This window comes from Urocitellus parryii, chromosome 9, assembly GCF_045843805.1.
Source record: "Urocitellus parryii isolate mUroPar1 chromosome 9, mUroPar1.hap1, whole genome shotgun sequence".
NCBI classification, from domain to species: Eukaryota; Metazoa; Chordata; class Mammalia; order Rodentia; family Sciuridae; genus Urocitellus; species Urocitellus parryii.
In genome coordinates this window covers 117,102,158-117,128,668 of record NC_135539.1, presented here as the reverse complement: position 1 = coordinate 117,128,668, position 26,511 = coordinate 117,102,158, and the positions used below count along the sequence as shown (strand labels likewise).

Sequence of the window (26,511 nt, the reverse complement as noted above, 5' to 3'; positions counted from 1 at the left end):
ATGGTTGACTGCTTCATTACTCACATTTAAGATTTCAAATAGTTTTTTCTTCTTAGCTGGGTCTTCTACCCACAGGATAATCTGGCGCACATTGGCACAGGGTAGATTCTTTTCTCCTGCGATCACTCTCACAGGATTATGCAGAAGCTGGCTAGCCAGTTGTTCTATGCTAGCTGGAATTGTGGCTGAAACCAAAATGGTCTGACAATCATTTGGAATGTTTTCCAAAATGTCAAGCACTTGTTGTTGAAAGCCCATCTTTAGCATGGTATCAGCCTAAAATAAAAGCATTTTGAAGTTAGTCTTGCTTAACATTAAATAAGACTAATATGATTAAAAACATAAAAATTAAAAACACACAAGAAAATATACCAAAATGTCCAAAAACAAAGGATCAACAGGGAATCTTTCTTTTTTTTTTTTTTTTTTTGGTGGTGCTGGGGATTGAACCCAGGGTCTTGCACATACTAGGCAAGTGCTCTACTGCTAAGCTAAATTGCCGGCCCTCAAAAGAGAAAGTTTTACATACAATTATAAACTGTACAACTAAATATTTACAACGATATACAAAGATTGCTGTTACAGCATTATGAATAATTGCAAAAAGTATACACATTCTAAGTACCTATCAATAGGGGACTTGGTAAATTATGATAAATCGATATAACAACATTATGATGTCATGAAAAATTATCAGAAAGCCCTTTATTAGATAAGGAATGATTCTAGGGGAGCAAAAGCCAAGTACAGAACACTGTGGATAATACAATGCTATCATGTTACAAAATATTTTATGTGTATACACTCAAGAAACTTAATTGTTAACTGTTAACAAGGGAGAAACCTAGAGGGTTTATGGGGAAGCAATTTCACTTTTAAATTTTATTGCAAGGTTTTTATTTATTTATTTTTTTACCATTAGCATACAGTTTATTTGTAACAAAATATTATTTTAAATAAAAAATTTTAATGTTGAGGCTGTATGGTCTGAATGTTGGTATCCTCCCAAATTACTATGTTCAAGTTTTACCCCCAGTGTGGTAGTGTTATGAGGTGGGACCTTGAAGAGATAATTAAGTCATGAGGGTTCCAAGGCTGAAGGGAGCTGCTCTCCCCCCTGCTGTGTGAGGACCTAGCAAGAAGGCACCATCTTTGAGGCAGAGACCCTTACTGGACATGGAATATGCTGGGGCCTTGATCTTGGATTTCTCAGTTTCCTGAACTGTGAGAAAAAAATTTCTGTTGTTTATGATGGAACATTGATAACACCTGCATGTGTGCACACACAGAGTACATTCTGTAAACATCCCTCAATGATCCCCCAAGTGCCACTCACCTCTCCTATCTGGGAGAAGCAGCCTCTAGGCCTTTAGAACTAAACTCCTTCTGCCTGTCTCCTACCAGCTCTGAAAGTTGTCTGCACCCGCTGTCTCCATTCCTCTGCTTTCTCACTTCCACTCACTGTTCCACCCACTACCCTCACCCACTCACCTCACTGAAGCTACTCTCTTCCAGGTGGAAGTCATTACCCATGAGCCCAAATCAAAGAGAATCTTTGTCTCTCTTTAAGACACTATTTTTACTTTTTTGAATAATAGAATATGCTCACTGTAGAAAACTTGGTAGACACAACAAAGCAAAAAGAACTAAATTCACAATGCAGACAACCTCCTCTTCCCTTACTTTCAGTCTCTGAGGTGTGTCTAGAAGTGCCTCCCCCAACTCCCACCCACTGCTCTGTGAACCAGTCTTCTGGATTCCTGGCTATTCTTCTCGTCCAGAATACCAGTCTGATTATAGTACATTCCTGCTTAAAATCCTTTGAGGGTTCCCAATGTGTACAGATTAAAGTCTGAACTCTCAAGGCCTCTTACAAACCACACACAGGAGGAAATATCTGAAAAGAAATAACACTAATTATGGTTATTCTAAGGTGGTAGGGATATGCACCCATCCCCATACATTTGCCAATTCATCTTCAATGTGCATGGATTACTCATAAAACATAGTTGCCATTCAAAATTCATGATGGGCATAAACAAAAATTTTTAAAAACCATCAAAAAACAGAAGAAAAAATACCAGAATAGAAAAACCACAAGTAGCAAGGATAATTATACAAATACAATATTCATGTGTTGAGTCTCCATCTAAATTGCATTATTTTGAAAGTATGAATCAGACATTGGGGAAACCTTGCTCGTTTTTATTATTTATTTTTTAGTTGTAGGTGGAGACAATATCTTTATTTCATTTTTATGTGGTGCTGAGGTTTGAATCCAGTGCCTCACATATGCTAGGCAAGCGCTCTACCACTGAACCACAACCCTAGCCCCAAACCTTGCTCTTTTTATACCTTAGTTTTCTTCATTTCTTACTTTAGAGGGATGTTATCAGGTTAAAATGTAAAAAATATACTTGTAAAAAATTTCTTCAAAATAAAAGTACTACATAAATATAAGGTGTTACAAACATTAGAACCACTTAAAATCAAAATAAAGCTACTCAGAAATGCAATAGTAAGTGGTAAACGGTGTAAGAGATGAGAAAAAGAGGTTGACACAAGTGTTCCCTAATTGTAAAACAAACTTTGTTCAACTTTTCTGAAAAATGTTTTTGGTGTTGCTTACATTTCATTACTCATGACTTCCTTAATGTGTGAAAATGTGACTTCTACCTCTATTCAGGGTCCTAGGGATAAACATTTAATGGCCAAACCATTACTGAGTAGCTAACTGTGGTTCAGAATTCATATGAACTGAGCATTTACTATGCACCAAGGACCTTTCCAAATGCCATACATATCCTCATAATAATCCTGTGAGGTAAGCATTGTTATGACCCTCATTTTACAAATGAGGAAACAGGTATATCATACAGAATAATAACAAGTTATTAAGGGACAGTGGCAATCTGGCTGTAGAACCTGCATTATAAATATGAAGCTGAAATGCTGGTTGTCAGGTGGCCAAGGCAACAGAGACCTCACTTCCAAAGAACTTATGTCTAACAGGGAAACAGATGTGTCAACCCAAACTGACAAAATTCATACACTTAAAATACATATTTAAATTACCCATAACATAATTACCATCATCTCCTTCAAATACTTATATTCTTCCCTCATGGATTTTCTCCTCCCTAGTGGCTACTCTTTTTTTCAGACTCCTCTTTTCTGCCTGGTCTCTGTACGTTGGACCACCTCTGTACCTGGGAAGCCTCATGGGCTGCGTCACGGGCCTCCTTTGCTTCCTCATCTGTATTCTCCCTAGATAACACTAACATGTTCCATGGCTCTGAATACCATATACACATCAGAGTCCCCAAATCTTATCTCTGGTCACAACTGCTTCTCAGCAAACAACTGCCAACTTAACATCTCCACTTGGATCAAACAGGCCCCTCAAATTTAACATATTCATAACAGAATGTTTTATTTCCTCCCTATTCCAGTACACATCTGGTGAAATGACATCAATAGAAATCCCTACCTCATCTCCTCTTCATTAATCACCTCCTCAGCAATAATGCTGCTGACACACTAACACATCCCAGTACGGTCACGTTTCTCCAGCTCACACTGGAGGTGCTGATCCTATTCCTGTCACCTTCCCTCCATGACCCATTCTCAAGCAACCAGAGGGCTTCTTCAAGAATACAAATCAGATCTTATCACTGCTCTACTAAAACCTGCTAGTAGTTTCCCATCACACTTAGAGTAAAATCCAGCCTCTCACCAGGGCCTTGAAGTCCTACAAGCTCTCATGCTGTACACTTCTCTGACTTTATCTCCCACCACTATCCCTTATTGTTCTTGATCCCGCCACACCAGCCTTCTTTCTGCCCCCAAATAACCCACACCAGCCTCATGTCAGTGCATGCGCAGTGGCTGTCCTGTCTAAAACAGTCTTCCCTCCATATGGACCTCCACATGGCTGGTTCCTTCTCGTTCAGATTTCAGCATAAGTCACCTTCTCAGAGAGCTCTGAACTACCAATCTAAGGTAGCCCACCAGTTGTCTCTGTCACATTACTTTGGGTGGGTACAACTGCCACAGCCCCATGAGGCAGAACACTCATCTGTAGTACTTTCCACTGTAGACTCAAGGCCAAAGTAGTATACAGCACATCAAAAGCCCTAAAAATGCATTTTATTAATAAATGAGCATTCCTTAATTCTAATACCAAACAAGCACCTAACTACATGTCAGGTTATTACTAGTCAGTGTGTCCTAAAGCTCCCTGAAGGTAAAAATCACCTGGAATGAGTTTTTAAAGATTCCTGGGCTCCAACTCAAAACTACTGAATCAGAATATCAAGTGAGAGTCTGATCTTGTATTATATTCACCAAGCATGCCAGGTGATTCCTATCATTAGGGAAACTTGGGTAAATACCATGCTTAATTACTGGGATATGGCTGAGAACACAGTGTAAGAAAAATAACAAGTTCTGTGTACAGTTCAACAGAGCAGAGAGGAAAGAAAGTCTAAAGCCTGTCTGGGGGAGTGAGGGGTGGTTTCAGAGCCACAGACACTCACAGAAGATAAATATATCAGGAAAATTCTAGTCCAAAGGAAAGGTCTCACTGGAGACACAGAAAGGCAACAGAGCAGAGTTTTTTAAATTTCAAAGGGATTATCTTGGTATTCACCCCTGGTCATTCCTGTGTCCTAACCCTCCTCTTGAAACAGTGGCTTCTCTCCTTCAAGGACAGCATTCATTCTCAGCTCCTCTCTGGTCTCTCAGATTACTCTGTTTACTGCTTTGTCTTCCAAATGCCCAAGCCATGTCTCTTCAAGCTCCCTCTCGTAGAGAAACCATCATGTCAAGTGAATTCTAGTGCACGCTTCTTACACATACAGTTTCACTTAGTCCATCATGCACACAAAATTCAACATTCTCAAGCCAAACTTAAATAGTATCACCCAAACCCAGCAGTTACCCACTTACCCTTTTCTAAAGTTAAAGGCACAACTTATAATTTATGGAGTCACCTCTGTCACTGCCTTCTTCTGCTGCTCTTATATTAAGTCATCAGGAGACTCATAAACAATTATAATACTCTCATTTAACCCTTCAGTCCTACTGCCTCCACCCTGTCCCTGACCCCTTCACCCCTTGTCGGGATTGCTGGCTGCTCTGTCTCAGATTCTTTCTTCTTTAATTTCTCTTGTACCGAGAAGCAGAGTAACTTTCCAAAACCACCACTTTCAACATGTTATGCCCCAACTCAATAATTTAGAAAGCCTCATTGTCTCCCACAAGAAATCCAAATTTTCTGACTCCCTTTCAGGGTCCTCTATAATTTGACTCCACCCTAACCACCCAACTTTACTTCCTCTTGTTTCTTGGGAAGAATTCCTCAAGCTGATTGGTCTCTTTCCTTTTTCCTCCATACAGGTAGTTGGATTTTCTAGCACTGTCTCTTCACTTGGAATATTTGATACATCCTTTATTTTCTGAATCATGTTCCCCCTTTTGAGGCCCAGGCTAAATGCCATTACCTCTGAGAAGCCATGTTTTACAGTGCCAATGGGTTTACTCTCATTTCTCCTTCTGGTCTTATTTGTCCTGGTCAATGGGCAAACCATATACAGTCCTATTATTTTTACCAACAGCTTTTATCAGTGGCAAATGAAGGCCCTCAGGATAAAGTCCAACTTTTACCAGTTTTTGTAAATAAAGTTTTGCAGGGGCTAAGGACACGGCTCAGTGGTAAAGCACTTGCCTGGAATGGGTTCAATCCCCAGTGTATACACACACACACACACACACACACACACAGAGTCACTGTCATGCTGTATATGTGTATGGACTAGCTGCAACAGAGACCAGGATGGCCCCCAAAGCCTACCATATTTACTATCTGGTATTTTACAGAAAGCATTTGCAAACCCTGCCCTATCTCATCCATTTGAGTACTATTGTTATCTCGGCAGATAGGATAATGTTCTTGCCTTTCGTTCTTCAATAAGATTTCAGCAGGTATTCAAAACTCTATAACTCCGATCAAACTTATCCAGGAGCTGGGACAGGGGATGCATGTGACAGGCACTCAGTGCATGTTTGCTGAACAGGTACTTCTTTTACATTAATGTCTGAAATCTTATTAACCAAAGGTAATGAAAATGCTATGAAGAGAACTGAGAATGAATGGAACATAACTAAATTCCACACAAGAATCTTTCTTCAGCCAGGCGCGGTGGCACATGCTTGTAATCCCAGCAACTCAGGGGGCTGAGGCAGCAGGATTGCAAGTTCAAAGCCAGCCTCAGCAAAAGTGAGGCACTAAGCAACTCAATGAGACACTGTCTCTAAATAAAATATAAAATAGGGTGGGGATGTGGCTCAGTAGTTGAGTGCCCCTGAGTTCAACCCCTAGTACCAAAAAAAAAAAAATCTTTTCTCAGGCTCCAATGATATGGATAACTTAGGAACATGAGTTTAACAACAAATGGAAATGTAGTCTTATGGGCAGTTTATATCTGATGATGATCACATGCAATAAATGAGTTCCATAAACAGACCATGGCAGGAAAATGCCGACTTAGCAGATATTTTAAACGATAGAAAAACATAATCTTACATTCTTTAGGACTTTTTAGTCTATGAGACATCTCTGCAACCATTCTTCATTCTGGCCACTGCTCTAGAAGATTAAGTAACTTCCAAAGTTTCATAGGATGTGGCACAAATGTCTAAACCTTGGTCTTCAGAGTCTTTGCTACTGTTACTTACTTGGGTTTAGAGGACATACCAGGATGCTATCACTGATCAACATCTGGCATTCCACATTTCTGTCATTCCTGGGTAACACCAAAACTCTATCACTTCTGGTGGGACCTATGTGAAGTTAAATGTGCCCTGCAAGCAGGAATGGAATATACCCAGTGTGGGCTGGTACACGGTTCTGTATTCTCATGTTTGTGTGTATGATGGAATATGACATAATATTTATAATAATAATGCAGTTACTTACCTTCTTATAGAAGCCCAAAATACAAAATGCCTATGATGGTATACTAACAATGAAAATTATAACCACGAGTGCTTATGACCACACAGAAAAAAAGAAAGAAAAAAGGTCACCCAACTAAGAATTATTTAGCTACCTCCTCCACAATTCCTGGTAATAATTATATGTCACTGATTCCCCTACTTTTGCAGACAAATGATATGAAGCATCAAATGTTTAAAAAATTTATCACTAAGAAGATAGTACCAGTTGAACTTATGTTTCCTGTCAATTAGGAAAAGAGTTCTGGTTTAATTTTAGCGTTAGCTCTACATAGGAAATAGCTTAAGTACCACTACTGTAATTTTTTAAAAGTCATGGAATTTTTTTCCCTGTGGAGAAAATGCCCTACATATACAATAAAATTTTATAACTATAACATACTTTATGAATTTATAACATAATTTATGAGTTATACACAATTATGTGACTAATATTTTTAAACACCACTACTTACTTCATCTACTACTACAATTTTTATTCCACCAAGTGCTACAGAGTTCTGTTTTATTATATCCAGAAGTCGCCCGGGGGTTGCTATGATAACCTAAATAAAAGAGAAAAAACAAATTTAAGAATTAGACAACATTTACTCATTTATTCTATTTTTATTGAGTGACTAATATGTGCCAGATACTTGCTAAGTACTCAAAATTCATTGGTAGAGAAGTCAGACATAGTTTCTATTCTCAGAAAACATGGAATATAAAGGAAGAAACAAATAATGCTAATGAGATAAGTATGGTGTTGGGAGTAGTCCCGGCTCCAAAGACTAACTTCCCCATCCCCCAAGAAGAGCCGTCCAATGGTGAGCCCTACTGGCTCATATGATCCTGCTGTCCAATGGCTGAGCTGGCTCAGATGATCCTGCAGTCCAATGGTGAGCCCTGCTGTCTCACATGATACTTACCCACCAATCAGACTAGCCCTGCTGGCTCACCTCATCCTTAACGCACCAATCAGACTAGCCCTGCTGGCTCACCTGATCCTTACCCACCAATCAAAAAGCACCCCATGCCAACTGTCAAACCACCCCCAGCTCTATAAATATGCAGAGCTGTTCCTCAATAAACGGGCATTTTCTCTGACGGCAAGCCTTGATCGTTCTTTCATAAGGTATACAATAAATGGAGGTATCTGTTGTCAGTCCTACCTTAAACTTGAGCTCAAACTACAGAATCAGTGGTAATCTGCAAGGTGAGTGGTCCAGGCAGAGGGAAAGCATCTATATAATTTCTGAGACTGGGAGACCACTGAGGCCTACAGCTGATAAGGGAGGTGTGTAATGGAGAGTGAGGCTTGAGGATTGGCAAGGACAAGAAAGGGGCTTGTAGGCTGGCTGACAGCTAGTTGGCTCTGTGAATAAATGCAAATTCCTTAACCTCTTTTGGCCTATTCTTTCTTTCCTCTTTTTTTTTCTTCCTTTTTTTTTTCTGGGTACCAGGGATTGAACTTAACTACTGAACCACAACACCAGCCCTTTTCATTTTTTGTTTTGAGACAGGGTCTTGCTAAATTACCTAGGGCTTTGCTAAGTTGCTGAGGCTGGCTTGAACTTTCGACCCTCCTGCCTCAGTCTTCTGAACTGCTAGGATTTCAGAGGTGTGCCACCATTATTTCTTTTATAATTAAAATGCTGGGTACAATGATTTATATGTTTAGTCAAGGCTCTTAAGAGTTTTATAATATATTACTTAAAGTAGCAGCTAAAAGTAGGGGCTCTTTAGTAAAACTTCAGCAACAACCCTACTCTTTAGTATTTAATAATGGTGTATCTGTTCTCTCACCCAGAAAATGAAAATGATAATAATTATTGTGACAATTAAATGAGAGTTCCTGGTACAAAGTAGAATTACACATGATCTAATAAATTTAATTGTATTCCACTTTTCAAATATATAACAACAGAATGGTAAAAAGCACTGAGGATGATAAAATCTCAGGGTTATAAAGATCCGTGTCCTAGAACTATAAAGTTCTGCTTAAGTACCTCAGAAACATCACAAATATTCAAATCAATTTTAGTTATTTTGAGTTGAGTGTACTTCTTCTATTCTCTTCTTCCTATCTGCTGGTTTTAGGTTATAAATTATTTTTTCATTTTTGCAGTGTCTTCCCTTGCATTTTAACAAATATATAATTTAATAAAGTATGAAGATAATTAAAACTTTTATATTATTTTCCTGAATAGTCAAGGATAAATGCTTTAACACCATGTGATTTTGGCCAGTATTTACCTATGCCACACCTTTCTTTCTAGAATTATTTATCTGTAGAATACCTCAGTTTGAAAGCTCCTTCAGATGGTAATAATCTTGCAGTTTTGTTTATCTAAAAGGGTCTTTATTTTGCCCTAGGTCTTGAAAAATGTTTCAGTGTTTTTTTCTCAGAGAGCACTGGGGAATGCACACAGGCTGGTGTGAGGGGTGGGAATGACAGCAGGAGCAGAAGAGGGCTGGAGCCTGAGGGGTGGAAGTGGAGTGGGACCTAGTAAGGAAGCATCACCGTGTGGGAGGGGGCAGTGTGTGTGGTGGGACAGGTCAAATCAATAACTAAAAAAAGAAAAGTGGGGGGCTGGGGCTGTGGCTCAGTGGTAAAGCATTTGCCTCACATGCCTGAGGCACTGGGTTCGATACTCAGTATCACATAAAAATAAATAACTATACCGTGTGTTCATCTTAAAAAATTTAAAAAACAAAAAAAAGTGAGTGGCTGGTTTCACCTATAAGAGTTACAAATATGGAAACAAACAAACAAACAAACAAAAAAAAGAAACTTAAAGGAATTCCTGTTTTGTTGAATTAGAATTGTAACTATTAACATGAACTCATTATCTCATAGTCTCCAATAACTACACACAGAAAAACACACACTTATATTTATCCCCCAGATCTATTTACTACAAGGTCCTAAAAGCAGTAATAGTCCAAACACAATGATCATGGGGAGAACTCAATCTTGGTTTCTAAATACAATTCTCCACCAAAGGAGCCAGAGTTTTTGGAAAGACATGCCAGGCTGGGTCAGGGAAGAATAAGGCAAGCACAGAATCATGGAGATATGATTAAAGGGCACAACTTGAAGGTACTTCTATTGGTCAAATCAAGGACAAGTGGAATACCAAACAAATAATGACCATAACAGATTATAAACTTCTGAATAAAATAGGAAATGATGAGTCCATACTGGTATAAATAAATGAATAAAATAAAAGTTTGGTGAAACACAAATTTACATATATCTAAGTACTCCTCCCCAAATATTTACTAATAACAAAAAAAGGGAAACTTTATATTGCTTTTTTTTTTTTAATCTTTATTTATTTATTTTTATGTGGTGCTGAGGATCGAACCAGGGCCTCCCACATGCTAGGCGGGTGCAATCCCAGCCCCTACATTTACTTAACAGATACTATCACTCAGAAAAGACAGACTGAAATCTGCCACTTAAAAGGATACAATTAAAAAAAAAGCAAAGCATCTCTTCTGTAAAATTTCTGTCAAAGATAGGCTGAATCTAATCAATTAAGGGATGTTCTTTAAAGTCAGCAGACTGTAAATCTTAGAAATGGTAAGATCATGACAAAACCAAAAAGACTGAGGAACTGTTCTAAACTGAAGGAGATGACAGAGACATGACAACTAAATGCAATTTGATTTTGAATGGGATTTTTGTGCTATTAAAAAAATGGGACAATTATAAAAATAAGAGTCTAAGGTATAGATGATTATCAATGCCAATTCCTGATGTATTCTAATATCAATGTTAATTTCCTGATTCTATAATTGCATTGTGGTTATACAGGATAATGTCTTTGTAGAAATGATACTGTAAGATACATGGGGCATCAAATTAACAACGTACTTTCAAGAAGCTTGGGGAAACCGAGGTTTGTATAGTGTACTGGCCACCATTTTTTAAGTTTGAGACTTAAAAATAAGTGAAATACAGTGAAAACACTGTACTCAACCATATGAGCTACTCCAAGCTGCAAACTGGAGATTACTACCAATGCATTAAATTATTTATTTTAAGAATGAGAATGCAAGATTAGCTGCTTAAAAGCTATTTAGAATTTGCACCTACATACCTATTATATTCTATGCAACAAAAATAAATTTAATTCAGAGGCTGATGTGAATTATAATAACCCAATTTCAAATTGATGTCCATCAAAATATTTTTTAAATAATTTATTTTTTAGTTTTAGGTGAACACAATATATTTATTTTACATTTATGTGGTGCTGAGGATCGAACCCAGTGCCTCATGCATTGCAAGGCTAGCACTCTACCACTGAGCCATAAACCCAGCCCCAATCCAAATATTTTTAATGTTTACTTTATAAAATACATTGTTAAACTTATAATTTTATATTAATAAAAAAATATTTATCTGTTTTATATATTGAAGGTCCATGCTGAAAAATCATTGATCCAATGTCCCATTATTAATCTGTAATGTCTTACAATTATATTTTACATATATATATATATTTTTTGTATCAGGGATTGAACACAGGGGCACTCGACCACTGAACCACATTCCCAGCCCTATTTTGTATTTTATTTAGAGACAGGGGCTCACTGAGTTGCTTAGCGCCTTGCTCTTTGCTGAGGCTGGCTTTGAACCCACAATCCGTCTCAGCCTCCCGAGCCACTGGGATTCTGTACAGGTGTGTGCCACCACGCCGGGCACATGTTTTAAATCTATCAAATACACCTCATTTTATCTTCACAACATTCATATAAGAAAGGCTATTATTCACCGATAGAAGTCCCTGAATACTGCAGAGCTTCATGCCATCGGATAAGTAACTGTTGATGTTTCCTCTAACAGTGCTCCCACCGTCTCCCCGGCATCTCAGTTCCTCCCCTGGGATTCGAGGAGCTCTATAATTACCTTCAAAATTGAACAATTGATGCTCAGAAGAGCAGGGAGCCTCCAGGACCCAGCCCCTGCACTAAGGCTACCATCCACTGTGGTCAGCATATGTGCCAATCCTGTCATTAAAATTTTTACTTTAAAGGCAGGTATCTTCACCTCTATTCAAACTCAAGAAAAGTGAGGCTTGGGGAAGTTAAGTAATTTATCTACAGCCATATTACTACCTAATTTCCAAAGCTATAACTAGACCACACTGCTTTTACATATTTTTGTATATCTCAGAATATATAGATTATAATATGATAGCATAACTAAGGAAGGAGTAGTCAGGTAAATTAAGCCTTCAATTCTAGCAACTATAATTTATTGACTATGGATCTTTCACCTTCTCAACCATAAAAGATGGGATATACCAACCTATCTCCAGAGCAAATGTGATGGTTGAATGGAATAACCTATGTGAGAATATCCAGCAGCATTTGGCATACAACAGGCACTCAATAAACTGTGCTTCTCTCCTATATAAAATGAACTTTAAAGAAATATTTAGTCTTAAACAAGAATTTTAAAGCTACATAAAACCACACTTACTCCTCAAGGGGGAAAAAAAACCCCAACTATTAGCTCCTATATATCTTATAAAACTTTTTTCAAAGACATTATATCAAATGGATGCTTACCTTCACATGTTGTCGCAAACGATAAAGTTGTGGAGGTAAAGGCAAGCCCCCTACAAGAAGCACAGTCTTCATTCGTGGCAGACCACTCATCAATTCTTTAGCTTGTCTCTCTATCTGAATGGCTAACTCTCTCGTTGGTGTAAGAACAAGTGCAGATGGAGTTTTTCTCTGCAAAGACAAGAAAGGCAAGTCAGAAACACTAGCAGTTAATTCCTGCTGATATGGAAAAAAATCACCACAGTGATTTCAGGAACATTTCCCTTCTGTTTCCATCAGCCCAAGAGATACAAGCTCTCCTGCCTTCTGATCATTGAATGCAGGTTTTGCCTCCAATGACCATCATAAATTGAATCCATTTCTTATATAATACAGATACACAATGAAAGATCAAAACTGGGGGCAGGGAGAGGTGTTCATTGTCACCAAAGTGGGAAAACTGAGGGACTGTTCCTTGTTAACTGGATCCTGCAATCTTTAGCCAATCTTCTCTATAGAGAAAACCCAATAGTCACCAGGAAGATACTGTTGAAATTTGGCATTCTACCTATTATCTTTCCCTCTCAGCTCTCTTGTAGTTTCTTCCATTGTCAAAAAAAAAAAAAAAAAAAAACCAAAAAACTTATTTTTTATATATGTGTGTATCCATATATTATTTTCTGCCTTCTAGTTCTATTTTGGTCCTTACCACTCTTTAGATTTCCAAATATTTCTCCTTTATCCTTTCTTTGGCCCATATTTACTCTTTTCCTTCCTTGCCATACGCAGAGCTCACAAGCTCTTCAATATAGGTCAAGCATCCCCAATCTGAAAACCTGAAATCCAAAACATTTTAAGCACCAACATGATGTTCAAAAGTTTCAGATTTTGGAGCATTTTGTATTTTGGATTTCTGAATTAGGGATAGCCAACCTGTAACATCTATGAAAATGTTTCAAAATCAGCAAAACTTTTAATCACTTCTGGTCCCTAGCATTTCAGATAAAGGATATTCACTGTATTTGGAATCATTACTCAAAATGTTTGTCAAGCAAATTATCTGTGAAAGGTCTTTATACACTGTAAGCTAACAAGCAAGATAAGGTGGTATTATTTCAGGATGGACCATGGATCATATTTAAGGGTATATTTTGAAACTCTGTACAACAGGGTTGCAACTTTGATAGACAGCAGTTCCTTCAAAATACAAAATCCAAGGAGGCTTAACTGACACATAAACTACAGCTCATGTAATCAGCAGAATTTTTTCCATGAGATCAAAAGCTTATTCTTTTTTTTTTTTTAAAGAGAGAGTGAGAGAGTAGAGAGAGAGAGAGAGAGAGAGAATTTTAATATTTATTTTTTAGTTCTAGGCGGACACAACATCTTTGTTGGTATGTGGTGCTGAGGATCGAACACGGGCCGCACACATGCCAGGCGAGCGCGCTACCACTTGAGCCACATCCCCAGCCCCAAAAGCTTATTCTTTTAAGAGATAATCTGTTGATCCCCCACAGCGGACACTCTGCCGAGCCAGTCAGCGGCCACCATCCGGGAAAGCTGAAGGATACACCGCCACTCTCCTTCAGAGTGCGACATCAAAACAGGTCGGTGTCATTCAGCTCACCCCCCAGACAGCGGGAATTCGCATAAAATCTCTCCTAGGCTTGCCGGGAGAGGGAGTATCAAGCTGAGCCTCCATACAGGCTAGGGGGAAACCAGAGACACCTGACCTCCAACCCCTCCTCCCAGTAGCAGCCAAAAGGAAACCTGGCTAGCCAGCGCTGGGGGAGGGGCAAGCAGAAAAAATCAAAGTGATAGAGTGCCAGGGATCCCAGCAGCCTGCAGCAGGGCCCGGAGAGCCAGGCCAACTGATTCGCGTGGCCTGCCCTGCGGCTACAGAAGGCGTGGCGCCTCAGTGAAGCCATTAATTGGCAAGCAGGGAGGTTAGGGAAGGCCATTAGGTGGAATCCCACCAGCCAAGCCCACACGGACCCTTGGGCCGAGCACGGGTTCTCAGAAGGGGAAGGAAGCGGTACAGTCCCATCCCCCACAGCGGACACTCCGCCGAGCCAGTCAGCGGCCACCATCCGGGAAAGCTGAAGGATACACCGCCACTCTCCTTCAGAGTGCAACATCAAAACAGCGGACACTCCATCCAGGCAGTCAGTGGCCACCATCCGGGAAAGCTGAAGAATACACCACCACTCTCCAACAGCTTGTAACATCAAAACAGCCAGCAGCAGGACCCCGGAGATCCAGGCCAACTGATTCGCGCGGCCTGCCCCGCAGTTACAGAAGGCGTGGCGCCTCAGAGAAGCCATTAATTAGCAAGCAGGGAGGTTAGGGACTGCCATTAGGTGGAATCCCACCAGCCAAGCCCACCGCCCACGCCCGGAAGAGGCCCAGCGATCTGCCAGCATTGTAGTCACGACACCCCAATTGGAATAGGGACAGAGCAGAGCCGCCTTCCACTCCCGGAACAGGCCCAGAGAGACGCCAGCGTGATAGACACGTCACCCCAATTGGAGTAGGGGCACAGCCGCCGCCCGCACCTGCAAGGGAGACTTTTCAAGTATACAAGAGCAACATAAATAAATAGGGGGTAAATTTCAAAACACAACAGTTGCACCAAGCAGAAAGAAACGCGGGCAGTATGAAAAGACAAGGAAAGAAAGGACCACAAGCAATGCAGGTCAACTCAACTTTAGATGAGGTAATAGCTGCAACAGATGGAATATCAGATAAAGAGTTCAGGATATATATGCTTCAGATGATCTGGAGTCTCAAGGAAGACATGAGACAGCAAAATCAGACAATGAAAGATCACATTGACAAACAAATCCAGGAAGTCAAAGATCAATTTCACAGGGAGATAGAGGTAATAAAAAACAAACAAATTGAAATTCTAGAAATGCAGGAAACAATAAACCAACTTAAAAACTCAATTGAGAATACTACCAGCAGAGTAGATCACTTAGAAGAGAGAACATCAGACAATGAAGACAAAGTATTTCAACTGGAAAAGAACATAGACAGCTCAGCAAGTCTGCTAAGAAACCATGAGCAGAACATCCAAGAATTATGGGACAATATCAAAAGACCAAATTTAAGAGTCATTGGGATACAGGAAGGCACAGAGCTCCATTCCAAAGGAATAAACAGTCTATTCAGTGAAATAATACGAGAAAACTTCCCAGAATTGAAGATTGAGACAGAATCCCAAATCCTAGAAGCCTACAGGACGCCGAATGTGCAAAATCATAAGAGATCCACACCTAGACACATTATAATGAAGATGTCCAACATACAGAATAAGGAGAGAATTTTAAAAGCTGCAAGAGAAAGAAAGCAGATTACATTTAGGGGTAAACCAATCAGGATAACAGCTGATCTCTCAACACAGACTCTGAAAGCTAGAAGATCCTGGAATAACATATTTCAAACACTGAAAGACAATGGGCTCCAACCAAGAATCGTGTATCCGGCGAAATTAAGCTTCAGGTTAGAAGATGAAATTAAAACCTTCCACAATAAACAAAAGTTAAAAGAATTCGCAGCTAGAAAACCATCTCTTAAAAAAATCCTTGGCAAAACATTACAGGAAGAGGAAATGGAAAACAACATTGAAAACCAACAATGGGAGGTAGGACAGTAAAGGGGGGAAAGTAGTCATAGAGGATAACAAATCAGGTTTAGTAACATCAATAAACAAATATGGATAGAAGAACAAACCATATCTCAATAATAACCCTAAATGTTAATGGCTTAAACTCACCAATTAAGAGACACAGGCTAGTAGAATGGATCAAAAAACAAGACCCAACAATATGCTGTCTACAGGAGACGCATTTGATAGGAAAAGATATACATAGACTGAAGGTGAAAGGTTGGGAAAAATCATATCACTCATATGGACCGCGGAAACAAGCAGGAGTGTCCATACTCATATCTAATAAAATAGATTTCAAGCCAAAGCTAATCAAAAGGGATATAGAAGGACACTTCATACTGCTCAAGGGAACCATACACCAACAAGACATAACAATCATAAATATATATGCCCCAAATAATGGTGCAGCTGTATTCATCAAGCAAACTCTTCTCAAGTTCAAGAGTCTAATAGACCAACATACAATAATCATGGGAGACTTCAACACACCTCTCTCACCACTGGACAGATCTTCCAAACAAAAGTTAAATAAGGAAACTATAGAACTCAATAACACAATTAACAACCTAGACTTAATTGACATATATAGACTATACCACCCAACATCAAGTAGCTACACTTTTTTCTCAGCAGCACATGGAACCTTCTCAAAAATAGACCATATACTATGTCACAGGGCAACTCTTAGACAATACAAAGGGGTAGAGATAATACCATGCATCTTATCTGATCATAATGGAATGAAACTGAAAATCAATGATAAAAGAAGAAAGGAAAAAGCAAGCATCACCTGGAGAATGAACAATAGGTTGCTGAGTGATCAATGGGTTTTAGAAGACATCAAGGAGGAAATTAAAAAATTCCTAGAGTTAAATGAAAACACAGACACAACATATCGGAATCTATGGGACACATTGAAAGCAGTTCTAAGAGGAAAATTCATTGCTTGGAGTTCATTCCTCAAAAAAAGAAAAAACCAACAAATAAATGATCTCATACTTCATCTCAAAATCCTAGAAAAAGAAGAGCAAAACAACAGCAAAAGAAGTAGAAGGCAAGAAATAATTAAAATCAGAGCTGAAATTAATGAAATTGAAACAAAAGAAACAATTGAAAAAATTGACAAAACTAAAAGCTGGTTCTTTGAAAAAATAAATAAAATTGACAGACCCTTAGCCATGCTAACGAAGAGAAGAAGAGAGAGAACCCAAATTACTAGCATACGGGATGAAAAAGGCAATATCACAACAGACACTTCAGAAATACAGAAGATAATCAGAAATTACTTTGAATCCTTATACTCCAATAAAATAGAAGATAGTGAAGGCATAGATAAATTCCTTGAGTCCTATGATCTGCCCAGATTGAGCCAGGAGGATATAGACAACCTAAACAGACCAATAACAATAGAGGAAATAGAAGAAACCATCAAAAGACTACCAACTAAGAAAAGCCCAGGACCGGATGGGTATACAGCAGAGTTTTACAAAACCTTTAAAGAGGAACTAACACCAATACTTTTCAAGCTATTTCAGGAAATAGAAAAAGAGGGAGAACTTCCAAATTCATTCTACGACGCCAACATCACCCTGATTCCGAAACCAGACAAAGACACATCAAAGAAGGAAAACTACAGACCAATATCTCTAATGAACCTTGACGCAAAAATCCTCAATAAAATTCTGGCGAATCGGATTCAAATACATATCAAAAAAATTATACATCATGATCAAGTAGGATTCATCCCTGGGATGCAAGGCTGGTTTAATATACGGAAATCAATAAATGTTATTCACCACATCAATAGACTTAAAAATAAGAACCATATGATCATCTCAATAGATGCAGAAAAAGCATTCGACAAAGTACAGCATCCCTTTATGTTCAAAACGCTAGAAAAATTAGGGATAACAGGATCATACCTCAACATTGTAAAAGCAATCTATGATAAGCCACAGGCCAGCATCATTCTGAATGGAGAAAAATTGAAGGCATTCCCTCTAAGATCTGGTACAAGACAGGGATGCCCTCTCTCACCACTTCTGTTCAACATAGTCCTCGAAACACTGGCCAGAGCAATTAGACAGTCAAAAGAAATTAAAGGCATAAAAATAGGAAAAGAAGAACTTAAATTATCACTATTTGCAGATGATATGATTCTATACCTAGCAGACCCAAAAGGGTCTACAAAGAAGCTATTAGAGCTAATAAATGAATTCAGCAAAGTGGCAGGATATAAGATCAACACGCATAAATCAAAGGCATTCCTGTATATCAGCGACAAATCCTCTGAAACGGAAATGAGGACAACTACTCCATTCACAATATCCCCCCAAAAAATAAAATACTTGGGAATCAACCTAACAAAAGAGGTGAAAGATTTATACAATGAAAATTACAGAACCCTAAAGAAAGACATAGAAGAAGACCTTAGAAGATGAAAAAACATACCCTGCTCATGGATAGGCAGAACTAACATCATCAAAATGGCGATATTACCAAAAGTTCTCTATAAGTTCAATGCAATGCCAATCAAAATCCCAACAGCATATCTTGTAGAAATAGATAAAAGAATCATGAAATTCATATGGAATAATAAAAGACCCAGAATAGCAAAAACAATACTAAGCAGGAAGTGTGAATCAGGCGGTATAGCGATACCAGACTTCAAGCTATACTACAGAGCAATAGTAACAAAAACAGCATGGTACTGGTACCAAAACAGGCGGGTGGACCAATGGTACAGAATAGAGGACACAGTAACTAATCCACAAAACTACAACTATCTTATTTTTGATAAAGGGGCTAAAAGCATGCAATGGAGGAAGGATAGCATCTTCAACAAATGGTGCTGGGAAAACTGGAAATCCATTTGCACCAAAATGAATCTGAATCCCTATCTCTCGCCGTGCACAAAAGTTAACTCAAAATGGATCAAGGAGCTTGATATTAAATCAGAGACACGGCATCTGATAGAAGAAAAAGTTGGTTATGATCTACACGCTGTGGGATCGGGCTCCAAATTCCTCAATAGGACACCCATAGCGCTAGAGTTAACAAATAGAATCAACAAATGGGACTTACTCAAACTAAAAAGTTTTTTCTCAGCAAAAGAAACAATAAGAGAGATAAATAGGGAGCCTACATCCTGGGAACAAATCTTTACTCCACACACTTCAGATAGAGCCCTAATAACCAGAATATACAAAGAACTCAAAAAATTAGACAATAAGATAACAAATAACCCAATCAATAAATGGGCCAAGGACCTGAACAGACACTTCTCAGAGGAGGACATACAATCAATCAACAAGTACATGAAAAAATGCTCACCATCGCTAGCAGTCAGAGAAATGCAAATCAAAACTACCCTAAGATACCATCTCACTCCAGTAAGACTGGCAGCCATTAGGAAGTCAAACAACAATAAGTGCTGGAGAGGATGCGGGGAAAAGGGCACTCTTGTTCATTGCTGGTGGGACTGCAAATTGGTGCAGCCAATTTGGAAAGCAGTATGGAGATTTCTCGGAAAGCTGGGAATGGAACCACCATTTGACCCAGCTATTCCCCTTCTCGGTCTATTCCCTAAAGCCCTAACAAGAGCATGCTACAGGGACACTGCTACATCGATGTTCATAGCAGCTCAATTCACGATAGCAAGACTGTGGAACCAGCCTAGATGCCCTTCAATAGATGAATGGATAAAAAAAATGTGGCATTTATACACTATGGAGTATTACTCTGCATTAAAAAATGACAAAATTATAGAATTTGGAGGGAAATGGATGGCATTAGAGCAGATTATGCTAAGTGAAGCTAGTCAATCTTTAAAAAACAAATACCAAATGACTCCTTTGATATAAGGGGTGTAAACAAGGACAGGGTAGGGACGAAGAGCTTGAGAAGAATATTTACAGTAAACAGGGATGAGAGGTGGGAGGGAAAGGGAGTGAGAAGGGAAATTGCATGGAAATGGAAGGCGATCCTCAGGGTTATACAAAATGTCATATAAGAGGTAAGGAGGGGTAAGTCAAGAGAATACAAATGGAAGACATGATTTACAGTAGAAGGGGTAGAGAGAGAAAAGGGGAGGGGAGGGGAGGGGAGGGGAGGGGGGATAGTAGACAATAGGACAGACAGCAGAATACATCAGACACTAGAAAGGCAATATGTCAATCAATGGAAGGGTAACTGATGTGATACAGCAATTTGTATACGGGGTAAAAGCGGGAGTTCATAATCCACTTGAATCAAACCGTGTAATATGATGTATTAAGAACTATGTAATGTTATGAACGACCAATAAAAAAAAAAAAAAAAAGAGATAATCTGTTGAAAATACAGGTTTTGTAAATAATTTTTTAGACCTTCAATGCAGAGATCTTTGATTCAATTTAAAATGGAAAAATTCTCTAAAATTATGTTTTGCATATGAACTATAAGAAGCAAAATCAGGAGGAGCTCCAGTGGCTAAAGTTATAAATACCTAGTTTCAACTTGCATTTTTAAAATGGTTAAGAATGAAACATAAAAAAAAATTAAAAAGGATGAAACGGCAAATATGTCATTATTTTTAATAATAATACATGCAAACTCTATAAATACCTCAAATAAAGCTCGGATGATAACAGGAAGAAGAAAAGCAGCTGTTTTTCCTGAGCCAGTATCTGCACTGGCCAGAATGTCTCTCCCCAGAAGACCCACTGGAATCATCTGCATTTGGATGGGGGTTGGCACTTCATAGCCTGATTTCTTCAAGTTGTTATTTAAGGCCTCAGGGAAACCACAATGTTCAAACTCAATAATGGGCCTTGTGACTTCTTGCCCTTGAACTAAAATTCCTAGCTGCTGTTTAAGATTTTCAATCTGGTCCTCCTGAAGGTTCAAAATAAAGGGGTGTTCTTTGTAGACATAAACATCATCAAGTGGAGGAGGCTCTGGCTCAGAACCGGCTTTCTGCGGACTGCTCAGTTTTAATTTCTCATCCTTTTCCTTAACCTGGAGAAGATGTTTCGCTTTACACTCTAAGCTACACACATCTTCATCTGTCTTATCACAGATATACTCTCCATAACGGCCACAGACAACACAGACAGGCTCCCCAGGTTCTGCCCAGCGCTGTGTTTTGGAAAATGACTTCACAGGCTCTTCAGCACCCTGTTCAGGTCCTACCAAGCCTGCCTCAGCCAACTGGCCGGCAGGACTGGGAAAGGAGCCTGACTCGCTTCTGGGCCTATCTGGTGCAGTGGTTTCTTTTGTAACTAAAGCATCAACATCTCTGCCTTTGTCCAAATGAAGGTCTTCGGCTTCTGGCTTAATTTTCTTAGCAACACAACTTTTGATGTCATCATTAGCATTCCTCTTGATTTTGAGAGATCTTGGAACAAACATCCTTCAATATTCTGTTGAGAAAAGGGTAAGAAATATTTTACCCTCAATTCAGTTTACATATAAAGTACCACATGATTATGTGTCCCAAGGTTTTACCTCAAGGGAATAGTGAAGACGACATAGCATTACTTTACACCTAGCTTTTCTTCCATTTATCAGTTTCTTCTGGTTAAAAACAAAACCAAAAAAACAGTCTTTTCTTTACACACATGAGCAGTAGAAATACTGCACACATTGCTCAACCCAACCCTGGTGTGCCGAGTTTACTTCTATTCATTGATTACTTGCATTTTGAGTCAGATATTATAGAAATTCTAAAGTAAATACTTCTTTAATATTTTCACAAAGAAAACTGAAGGGATAATTCACAGTTAGAATCTTTAAAATCAAAACCACAAACCATAGAGAAAAATGTTGTTATTTTTAAGTAACATTTATGGACTGCTTATTTTGTACCAGTGTTTAGTGCCTCACCTAATCTTCACAATCATGTAAAGTAGGTTAGTGTGTAAAGTAAGTTAGTGTACATATTATATATATTATATTTTATATACCATATTGCAAAAATCACAATAACACGATATAGCATAGTAAAATCATATGTATATCAACGTGCATATAAATATTCATATATAAACACATTTTACACATAAACTCAGCCACCTAGAGATGAAGTTTATTTGTCCAAGCTCACACGTAAAATGCCTGAGGCCCAGCATTCTGGCTCCAGAACACAAGCTATTTTTTACAAAAAGAGCTTGCAAAATTATGTTTGTAAAATTACAGTAATTGGGAAAGATCACTCTTAATTAATTTAAGGACTATCTACTTATATTTTTTACTACTAATATTTTTCTTAAAAAAAAATTATTGGCATAAATTGCCAGATTCCATTTTCCGGGCCGGGGCAGGGGGAGAATAAAACGCAATGAGCGTCCAGAATGAACATTCTAACTCTCTGAAAGAGTAAAGGGGTGGTGGGTGGGGACAGCTCTAAGCGAACAAGGAATAGCTCAGAACACGAAGTCTTCAAATGACGAAATCGAACCGGCTCGGGCAGGGCAGGCAGCCTCGCGGCCTCCAGTTCTCGCCAACGCCCCCCGCACCCTGGCGCGTTCCCAGACCCTCCCCACAGGCGTCGCCTCCCACCTACACCCGGCGGCCGCGCACCCGGAGGCGCGCGTACGTCACGGCGCTGCTAGGAAACGCGACGGGCGGGGCGTCGGGTTCGGGACGGAGGCCTGGACTCCGCTCTGCAAGGGTGGAAAGGGAAACCGATTTGGGGGGCCCACACTGCTGCCGCGGCCTCTTGCCCCGGTTCCTCACCCTCGCGGACCGGAGGCCGCATCTGCTTCCTCTCCGGGCCGGCTCACCCTTTCAGGCGCTGGGCCGGGCGGGCTACAGACGAGGCCGAAATGCGGCCCGCACGATCCACCTCTCCGGGTTTTGGAAGGGGCCGGGCTCCTGCACGGCAGAGGGAAGGGGCGGGGCCTGGCGAGGAGGGGCGGGGCCGGGAAGCTCCGCGCTCTTTCTACGCCCCTCCCCGGCTCCCGCGGACTGTCAATCTCTGAGCCGAGCTGGAGCTGAGCAGGTTCTGTTTGGAGTGCCCAGTTTGGGAATCCTTTGGAGAGAATTTACGTAATCGAGTAGGCCGGGACTGGCGAAAAAGTCAGACCCGCGCGGAAAGACGCAAGAGGGTGGCGCTGGGGCCTGGCATACTTGGAAAGTGGGAAGTTTGAGCGTGACAGGGAGGGACAGAGGCCCCGTTCGGCCGGAAAGCGCCGTTCCGCCTTCAGCTGGCAAGAATAAGTTGAGAAAGAATAAGTTGAGAACAGTGCACTTAATGGGTAGCATTTAATATACCGAGTACTGTTTCAACCACCACCATACTCCACCTTAGCACCAAGAAAGAACCCAAAATGAGACAAAAAGGCACAGGCTACACACACATCAGGGTTCTTGGTCTCTGTGGGTTGCCTTTCTCTGCCTTCCCAGCCTCTGGAGCTCTCTCCCAGGAAACTAGTGGTTGAGAAGGGGAAGGTGGGGAAGAGGAGGGGAAGGAGGAAAGTAAAGGTTAATAACTTGGGGTGTATTCTTAAATATTTTCCCATCTAATATTTGATGTATACAAAATAATATATTTAACGAACACGTGAAATTTAAAACATACTAATAAAAAGAAAATCTGACCCAACCACATCATCAATATTTAGCACTTATTTCTGTATCTCCAGGGTTCTACTCCTTGCCTCTTCCTCCACCCCCATTATCAAGTTTTATTTGTAGGTTCTGCTTTCCATTTTTAGTAGATGCATTTTGGATGCATCTCTAAACTATTGTTTCATTTTCTTCTTGTAAGAAAATATAGTTAATATATAGATAGCCTTCCCAGATTTGCTTTTATTACTCAACTTTTGTTCCTCTGACTCATCAAAGTAGTTAAGGGTAATAGTAGAAATTTAATTTTCACTGCCTAGTTAAATGGGTGTTCTTTCCTGTCAGAAATGTATTCCGACATGATTATTTAAAAATGCACTCTTTAAAAGTTTCCCTGCTCTGGCACTGGGAGTTGAACCAAAGGCATTTCTAACCCTTTTATTTTTTTATTTTGAGGCTGGGTGGTGATAAATTGCTGAGGCCCTTAAACTTGCATCTAGCTACATTATTATTTCTATGTTGATAGCAATCACACTAAATGTATCTGCTTCCCTGAGTTCCTCACTACATTGGCCTTACTAGATTGCCAAGGCTGGCCTCCAACTTGCAATCCTCTTGTCTCAGCCTCTTGAGCGGCTGGGATTACAGGTGTGTGCCACTGCGCCCAGCTAACTGTTCACTTTTGAGCATAATAATTATTCAAAATTCTGTATGTTTTCTTTAAAAACCTTACTCTTCTCTGATCATGTAAACTCATGCCCCCACAAAATCTGGCTTTGTTCCTGGTAATAACAAGGCTAGCAGGACATTTTTGATCACCTTCAGCAAGTGTATCTGAGAATCATTTGAATCTGTGAGCAGCACTGTTGGAACAGAGGGGAGGGAGATGTCCAACTTTCAAAGATAACTCTGAGATACTGTCTGAGTGGTTGTACCAATCTCTTTTGCCTTCAGTACTGATAAGCTCTAGCCTCCCACATTCTCTCCAATCCTCCTTATTGTCAGACTTCTTACTTTTTTGGTAGTTTACAAAGAATAAATAGGTACCTTATGTCAAAATGAACCTCACTAGTGTGTATAACTAGAATGTATAAACAAAAAAATTTTAGGGATTGAATTCGGGGGCACTCAACCACTGAGCCACATCCCCAGCCCTAACTTGTATCTTATTTAGAGACAGGGTCTCACTGAGTTGTTTAGCACCTTGCTTTTGTGAGGTTAGCTTTGAACTCGGGATCCTTCTGCCTCAGCCTGCTGAGATTATAGGTGTGCGACATGACGCCTGTCCCAATAAAAACATTTTAAAAAAAGAATAAGTAGGTGCCACATTATGATTTTAATTTGCATTCTTTATTTACTGATGAAGGTAAGCATTGAGCATTTTTTAACGTAGTGCTTCATTGATGTTTCTTCTTCCTCATTTAAGCGTTGGAAAAAATGTGTATAAATATATGTATTATTTATACCAATCTTTTGTCAATTGTAGTTGTTGCAAATATCTTCTCCTAGTTTATAGCATGTGTTTTTCCACTTTTGACAATGCATGATCTGATTTTAATATTGGCTTGTATGAGTGCTTAAATATATAAAATACATATTTACACATGTAGATGGATAGATATATGATATCTATTAAGTGTCGTATTTAAAAAGTAATTGATGCTGGGTATGGTGGCATACACCTATAATCACAGTTTGAGGCTATTCTGGAAAACTTAGTGAGATCCTGTCTCAAAAAAAAATTTTTTTAAAGGGAAAGGGATGTAGCCCAGGATTTAATCTGCAGTACAAAACAAACAAACAAAAAAAACTGACTTTGATAACAGGTGATTTTTTTTTATAAACGGATTCAATATCTTTATTTTGTTTATTCATTTTTATGTGGTGCTGAGGAATGAACCCAGTGCCTCACATATATGAGGCAAGCACTCTGCCACTGAGCCACAGCCCCAGCCCCCAATAGGTGATTTTTTTTCGTTTGAGAATTTCTAAGTTTCCTCATGCATTTTGGCATATGCACTGTGAAAGACCATAATGACTTAGAATTTTTTAAAAATTAAATTTATTTTTAACTGACACAAGCCCAGAAATGTATATATTTACAGGGTACTATGCTTTTAATTTTTAAAACACTTTAAACTTTCTTTGAAAAAGATCTAAGAAAGTTTTATGGCTAATACAATGTCCACATATACCCCATATGTTCTTTCACATAGATTTAGAGTTTACTTGTGTGTGAAAAAGATTTATTTGTTGTTGTTGCCTTTGAATCATTTAAGAGTAAATTATAGCATGAACCTCTGAAGACAAAATTTTTCTCTCATGTACACAAAGAACCATGCCCAAGGAGTTGGGGATATAGCTCAGTTGATAGAGTACTTGCTTTGAATGCACAAGGTCCTGGGTTCAATCCCCAGCAGCACAAATAAAATAAAAAAGAACAATGCTCAAATTTAGATAGGTTAACATCAATATAGTCTTCACTGAAGTTTGCCAGTTGATCTTCAGAGCAATTTCCTCCCAATCAGGGATCAAGTCCAAATTCTTTTCTTTTTTGTTAAACTTTATTTATTTATTCATTTGTATGTGTTCTGAGGATTGAACCCAGTGCCCCAAATATATTAGGCAAGAGCTCTACCACTAATCCACAACCTCAGCCTCTATTTTCCACTTTCTTTGTAGTCTTTGGATAAATAAATATCCCAAATTTAATATGGTTACACTTGTCAATC

At 39.2% G+C, this 26,511-nt stretch overlaps 1 protein-coding gene across 6 annotated transcripts in view; it reads right to left on the bottom strand.

Moving 5' to 3' along the window:
- The window catches only part of Ddx59 (DEAD-box helicase 59), a 28,793-nt gene extending 5,718 nt beyond the window's left edge, over positions 1–23,075 (bottom strand). For 2 of the 6 annotated variants that reach the window (XM_026397146.2, XM_026397151.2), the window contains exons 1-5: positions 22,949–23,075; positions 20,837–21,633; positions 12,583–12,750; positions 7,473–7,562; positions 25–276 (exon numbers count right to left, since the gene is read on the bottom strand). In XM_026397146.2, coding sequence (XP_026252931.1) covers positions 25–276; positions 7,473–7,562; positions 12,583–12,750; positions 20,837–21,622 — 1,296 coding nt within the window. In that variant the 5' untranslated portion in view covers positions 21,623–21,633; positions 22,949–23,075. Of the gene's footprint in view, positions 1–24; positions 277–7,472; positions 7,563–12,582; positions 12,751–20,836; positions 21,634–21,718; positions 21,788–22,670; positions 22,708–22,771; positions 22,868–22,948 lie in introns of those variants that run through there. The other 4 variants (XM_026397149.2, XM_026397147.2, XM_026397150.2 and 1 more) reach the window with 4 other exon arrangements.
- Positions 23,076–26,511: the final 3,436 nt, after the last annotated feature.